At 39.7% G+C, this 6,323-nt stretch overlaps 1 protein-coding gene across 2 annotated transcripts; it reads left to right on the forward strand.

The window, feature by feature from the left end:
- The first annotated feature begins 183 nt into the window (after positions 1 to 183).
- On the forward strand, positions 184 to 6,110 carry LOC109972641 (uncharacterized). 2 transcript variants are annotated; one of them, XM_020590071.1, is made up of 6 exons: positions 184 to 436; positions 2,086 to 2,712; positions 2,863 to 2,973; positions 3,293 to 3,354; positions 4,246 to 4,506; positions 4,682 to 6,110. In XM_020590071.1, exons 2-6 carry the CDS (start codon positions 2,097 to 2,099, stop codon positions 4,712 to 4,714), a joined length of 1,083 nt encoding a protein of 360 aa, XP_020445727.1. In that variant the 5' UTR covers positions 184 to 436; positions 2,086 to 2,096; the 3' UTR covers positions 4,715 to 6,110. The 2 variants fall into 2 exon arrangements, with proteins under 2 accessions (XP_020445727.1, XP_020440926.1); XM_020585270.1 differs by having other exon boundaries at positions 186 to 449; positions 2,087 to 2,712; positions 4,682 to 6,088.
- Positions 6,111 to 6,323: the final 213 nt, after the last annotated feature.

Below are 6,323 nucleotides of genomic sequence, written 5' to 3' on the forward strand. Positions count from 1 at the left end.
TGAAAATGTGTTTGCCAATGATGAACACGGTTTCTTCTGAAAGTCGGGCCCTGACAGGAAACTGTCCGGACTTTACATCCTGGAAAAAGTGGCCAGTTCAAAGCCAAATAGGGGCTGATTTGTGTGTTACAGCAGAAACGAGAGTGAAGGCGAAACCATAAACAAAAGTTAGGTGTACGAACACACTACGCCGGGAAGACATGCCCATGGCCACGCCCACATTTTGCATAAAGACGACAGAAAGTGGCCGGAGGGGAAGAACTTAGAGACGTGGCCCGGCGTGGGTGGAACGTAGAGACGCACCTCCGATGATCGATGCACCAGATTTAACCCGCGCTGCTGCGAATCGGATGTGTTCAGTATCTCCCGCCGAACAGACCTCACTAAGAAGCGAACCGGATCTGAGCCTAGGGTCGGCGACGGCGAACGGTGACGGAGACAGTGACGGGGTGAGTCTACAGACACCGGAACTTCAGCCAGCAGCATTAAGTGATCATTTTTTGTTGTCGTCCATTTCTCCATTCACCTCTGTTTACAGTGTGGGTCCGTGTATCATCCTACGGTCGTTCAATTACTCGATTTAACCTGCAAACAACAAAACAGACAAACGGTTCAGAATTTCGATTTTTTTTTGTAGATTGGGAACAAAGTTAAATTGCTGCACATTTCTTTTGTTTCCATAATCAAATGTGAAATCAAATAAACGAGAAACCAAAGATCAAATCTGGTTTATCTGAGTTGACTTTGTGCGCATGCGCAGTGTCCGTTGCTTCCGCACATTTATATGAATTCCCATGAGAAATGTTGTTTTTGGCAGCTGTTAACTGTCAGTTCAGCAGTATCGTGTGTAATATCCACCTGGATTACAATAATAATAAAGTACAGAAATACACAGTGATTTTACTTATTTCATGCCTATAAAAAACAAAATTCTATACCGTTTATTTGTTTTCTCCTTTAAAGGTTAAATCAAATAATTGAATGATGGGATGATACACGAACCAGTGTGTGAAAACGTCTTACTGCAGCTCTAAAAATCCACCAGCACAGTACCAGAATAGAGTAGGACTCACTCAAGCCTGCTTAATAAACATGTTAAACAAGTTCATAGACAGAAAATGAACTGATGGCTGTTTTAGTGGCCGATTCATTGTTAGCTAAATGGTTTCCTGCTTCCCAAATGTGATGTTTTTCATTTTCCATGACAGTAATTTGAATACAGTGGCAAGAAAAAGTATGTGAAGTATGTGGTCAACCAGTTAATAATTCCAGGGGTTCACTTACTTTTTCCACTACCATTTTGAATGTTGAATGAGTGTGTTCAATAAAAACATGAAAGATCAGAAATGTTTTGTGTTATATTAGGTACACTATATTCATCAGTACTCTTGACTTAGATGAAGATCAGATCACATTTTATGACAAATTTATGCAAAAAACATGAAATTCTAAAAGGTTCACATACTTTTTCTTGCCACTGTATGTTTGGGTGCTGGGATGTCAGTCAGACAAGCATGCGCTCTGAAAAAGCCAGTTCAAACTTTGTACAATTGCAGTGGGTGTTTTTCATTATTTTCTGGTATTTTACAGACTAAATTATTTCAGTTTAACAAAAAAATATCTGTCGAATGCAACCATTAAAAAGTTTAGTGTTGCAACTAATTCCATTATCTTTTAATCTGCAGATTATGCTCTCAATTAACATGTTGGTTGATAATATGAGAAAATTATGAAAAATGTTTTGTACATTTTTTAAAAATCTAAACTGACATCTCGAGAGTGCTTTTTGTAAACATTCTAAACCCAAAGGCACAAGGTTTATTAGCAGATAAGACAATGAAAGCTTCAATTCTTCATTGTTGAAAAGCTGCGACGAAGCACTGGTTGACAATTTTGCTTGAGAAAAGACAAAAACTGTTTTATTTTTTTAATTGACTAAGCAATTGATCGGCTCATCATTTCAGCTATAAAGACTTTTGCCAAAAAAGCTCAGTTTGCTTAGATAAGTGGTTTCTGATTGGATGAGATAGATATTCAATGCAAGACAATCTAATAAGCTATGCTATGTTTATTTTTCTTCATCTAGTCATCCTACCATGGAAGCACACTTAGATAGGAAAAGGTCTCATAACGGCCCATTGATTTTGGTGCCTCACAATGATACAATTCGTCTCCTGGAGGTTTATGTCAAGCGCAGCCTCAGCCTCAATGATGGGACAGTGGGGTATAAGAAGGCTGTAATGAAAGAAAAGTGGGTGACCAAAAAGGAAAGACGACATTCCAGTGACCCTTCCCTTCACTTGGACGAAGGATTAAACGATAGTGGCACGCTGTTTGTGGTCGAACCTCCCACGTTGCAACCTGTGACGCATCCTGAGGAATCAGAGAAAAGAAAAGAAAAACAAAAGAAGAACAAGAAACCGTCATTTTGGAAAGCTTTTTTTGGCTTTTTCTCTCGGAAGAATAATGAGGACAAAGACGAAGAGCAGGACTGTCCTTCAGAGATGCCTAAGATGATCAAAAAAGAAGAAGAAAAAGAAGAAGAGGCCTCCGAGACTATGACCACCTGCCTGCCTACAACTCCAGCCACTTTACAGAAGAAGACGTCCTTGAGAAAAAGGTCCATTAAAAGAAGGCGCTCCAGACTCTCTCTGATAAAACCAAGTAAACCCGGGAGAGATATCAACCCTGCTGTCATCACTGGAGTGGAGGGTAAGTTTGACTGGATAAATGAATCTTATTTCTGTGATACAAGAAGTGACAAGTGTGAAATCTAAGTCGTATTACTGTTGTAAAAATATTCTCAACTGAATGCCGCTTTTGCAAAAGTACATTTGTAACTAACTTTCTGTTGGTCTGCAGCTGTTGTCAGCGTAGAACCGACGTACTCTTACTACGAGAAGGTGTCAGAGGAACTGGAAAAAATCATCCATGAGGTTAAAGTCAAAGAGGAAGTTCAGACTCTCTCAGATGGTAAGAAACTGTTTCTCTTTCACTATTAAAGTGTGAAAAGGTTCATTGTATGTCACCCTTTAAACAATTAAAAATAGCAAGTAATGGTAGAAGATCTGATGAAAAAAATAGTTTCTCTGCTGAATTTAGTTTGTGAAACCTTGGACATTACAGGACGTATCGCATCTTCTCTTTGTTTTGCACCTGTTACACATTATCCGCTTCAAACGTGACATCCATTCATATTTCATCCCTATAGCCATGTTAGAAAATTAGATTTTGGTGTTATGAGATGTTCTGCACACTGATTCAACTTCCCCTCACTTGTTTTCTCTCTCAGAGGAAGTAATCAACAGAATCATTGCTTTGACAAAGGAGCAGGGTGACCTCATAGATGACAAGGTTAGTACTGGGGTAAAACAAAAACTGTTTAGCCAGTTTCAGCAGGTGAACAGGCTTCATTAAACCATAAAATGTCCCATAAAGTCAGTGTAATATAAACTCTGTGAAAGGGAGAAGTCACCTTTTTTTGCATATCCTCAATCAGTAGCGTTTTTAGTGGGTTATTTTGCATTTCATGGGGGCGGGGTCATTTCCTCAACAATCCCTCATTACCTGCATGAGATAAATATTTTCTGTTTCCCAGAAAGCATCTCGACAAACCCCAGAAACTAGATGTGCGATAGTGATAACAGCAGCACAAGCGTGATAAGAGCCAGAGAGCAAAAGGTTGAGCGAGCGAGTTGTGTGTTCTTATGCAAAACCACACATCATGTGACTGCTCTGCAGTATCGTCTGGTGACGCCACTGTTCCTCTTTAAACAGCGGATTTTTGATAATCATGTCATGTAATATCAAGTCATTTTTAATGTGAAAATGCCAAAACTTTTAATGGTTACAGCTTCTTAAATGTGAGGATTTGCTGCTTTGCTTTGTCTTATACCTTTGTAAATCCGGGCAAAACAAACTATTTAATGACATGATCATCTTGGGCCTCAGTAAATTTGGATTGTGAGTTTAAAAAAAGTTGGTGGTAGTGTTAAATGTGTGATTGTTCAGCGTTGTTATAAAATGACAATGCTAACATCATGAACATCGTGAAATTATACTGACATCACGCGAAAAGAGATCATCTACATTTGGTCTGTTTCCTGCTGGAATGTTGCAAAAATGTATTTTATCAATAGCTGATTTTTTTTTAACTGTTTAAACTATTTCATGGTATATTGTTACTTTGGCCATGAATTTTTATAAGCCATAAAATCCCTACTAAGACAGCCTTCTCTCCTCCAGCTGAAAGACAACCCCGCCCTGAACAACTTCTTCCAGCGGATATCGTACTCTTCATTCCAGAAGTTGGCTGATGCTTATCTGGAAAAAGAAATGACACCGACCCATGGACCTCCCACTGTCCCATCTACAGCGCCTGAGCTGGTCAAGCTGGCCTTTGCACTCGACTTCACAGCCAGGATAGCCGGACTCTCCAAACCGAACATATGTCGCATTACAGGGCTGGGGAACCGTTATCTACAGGACTGCTTTGAATACAAACAGGTAAGAATCAGATGTAAAGCGGAAGAGTGATAAACATTACAGGTACATGGCTGTAGTGTTCTTCTCCAGTCCTGAACTCATTTAACATTGAGGAGTATATCTGTACACATTTGTCACAGCCAAAAATAGGCATGGCAAGATCTTTAGTTTAAAACTGTTTTGTTGTCTCTTGCAGGCAATTACAGATCATCCAGACACTGATGACTGAAAAGCAACTGTGCAAAAACAGAACCAAGTGAAACCCCTACTCTTCAGCGTCTCCCAGCACCACACATGTGGTCAAGGATGTGTTGCATAATGGCCTCCATTGTCATTCAAGACTGATTGAAAACACATCACAACGGCGTACTGGTTGATATATTTCCTCGTTATGTAACACATGAACCTAATTTTTTCTTTTTTTTTTGTTGTTGTTATTTTTTTTATGTTGCCCCAGAGGCTTTGAAGGGCCATAACCTTTTACAGCATCTGAAGTAAGCCACGGGCCTGACTCCAGGGTGGGGCCCAGGTGACCCCATACCGGGCGGGGTAAACGTAAGCCTTGATTTGTTCATTGTAGGTGGCCTAAGAACCGCCCTTTGTCTGGTCTGTCACTTAGGACCTGTTTGCCATGAGAGACCCTACCAGGGACATATAGCCCCCGACAACATAGCTCCCGGTATCATTCAGACACTCAAACCCTCCACCACATTAAGGTGTCGGTTCCAGGGAGGGGTTGTGTTTCCCTGATGTATTTTTAATCATTTCTGAACAACAGTCTATGGCACAGACAAATAAGATAACCCAGGACGGACAGACATTAACAGTGACTGTTGGGGATTGTTAAAATCATGTTAATATTTAAAATGACCAACCTTATCCTTCAAGTCTGTACACAAGCACAGGCGGTTGCCATTATTCATTATTACTGTTTTGCATTACAGTACTTGTGTAACTAAGCTGCAACACAATGTTTGCTGAGACAGTTGAATGGGTTTGGTAAATTTGAGTGTGTGCCTTTCTGCAGTGAACTGTTGACTGATGTCCTTCACGACTTGTAAGCACAGACTCAAACGTGCAGCAATATTTCAGAATCACAAACGCTCCAGCTGCTTCTACTAGTGACACTAAAACTGTGATGCTCTTTTGACAACACTGAATCAGATATTTTCTGTGAATTGATTTGTAATCGTACAAAAGAGGAATGCAGTAACCTTTGGTGTACATAAGGTAGACAACTCTGTGAAATGTTTTTTTTTTTTTTTTACATTTTTAGGGTTTAAAATGAGTCAAACCTAGAAGCTATAATAAACTGAGACGTGACTGTTGATATGAATGCTGGCGTTCATATTAAATACTCAAAGATTTAATTCTCAAATTTGTACTTTTTGTCAACCATTAAGAAAACTATTGGTAATTGAACTTGTATCTTGATAACTGTGCAACTCCTTGCAATAACCTCTTTATAAGTTTGCTAGCAGTGATCCTCTATAGAAATTGCATGGTAGCTGTAGAGCAGTGTTTTCCAGAGGGGGCTGCAAGAAAAACGTGAGGGGTTGCTAGATAAGCAAGAACCGGGAAAAGACACAAAATTAAGTTAATTTGTTTCATACCTTCTAGTTAATGGTTCATTTTCACATCACTGGGCTTCTAAAACATTAGGTGACCACTGGTAGAAATATGCAACAAAGCCGGGGTCAATATTTTAAGGCGTCAGAAGTCTCAAAGTGGGAAGCACTGCTCTGGAAGATACAGTAAGCTAGGTGTGAAAAAGGAGTAATTAACAAACCTTCGAATCTTCCATATCTTTAGCTTCACTGCATACCTCCTGAACTGTA

Source organism: Monopterus albus, unplaced genomic scaffold (genome assembly GCF_001952655.1).
Source record: "Monopterus albus unplaced genomic scaffold, M_albus_1.0 scaffold1.1, whole genome shotgun sequence".
Classification (NCBI taxonomy): Eukaryota; Metazoa; Chordata; class Actinopteri; order Synbranchiformes; family Synbranchidae; genus Monopterus; species Monopterus albus.

Excerpts from the sequence above, each read along its gene's own strand:
- LOC109972641 (XM_020590071.1), top strand. The coding sequence starts at position 2,097 with ATGGAAGCACACTTAGATAGGAAAAGGTCTCATAACGGCCCATTGATT. Across the intron at positions 3,355-4,245 it reads GTGACCTCATAGATGACAAG|CTGAAAGACAACCCCGCCCT; the intron begins GTTAGTACTGGG and ends TCTCTCCTCCAG. Across the intron at positions 4,507-4,681 it reads ACTGCTTTGAATACAAACAG|GCAATTACAGATCATCCAGA; the intron begins GTAAGAATCAGA and ends TGTCTCTTGCAG.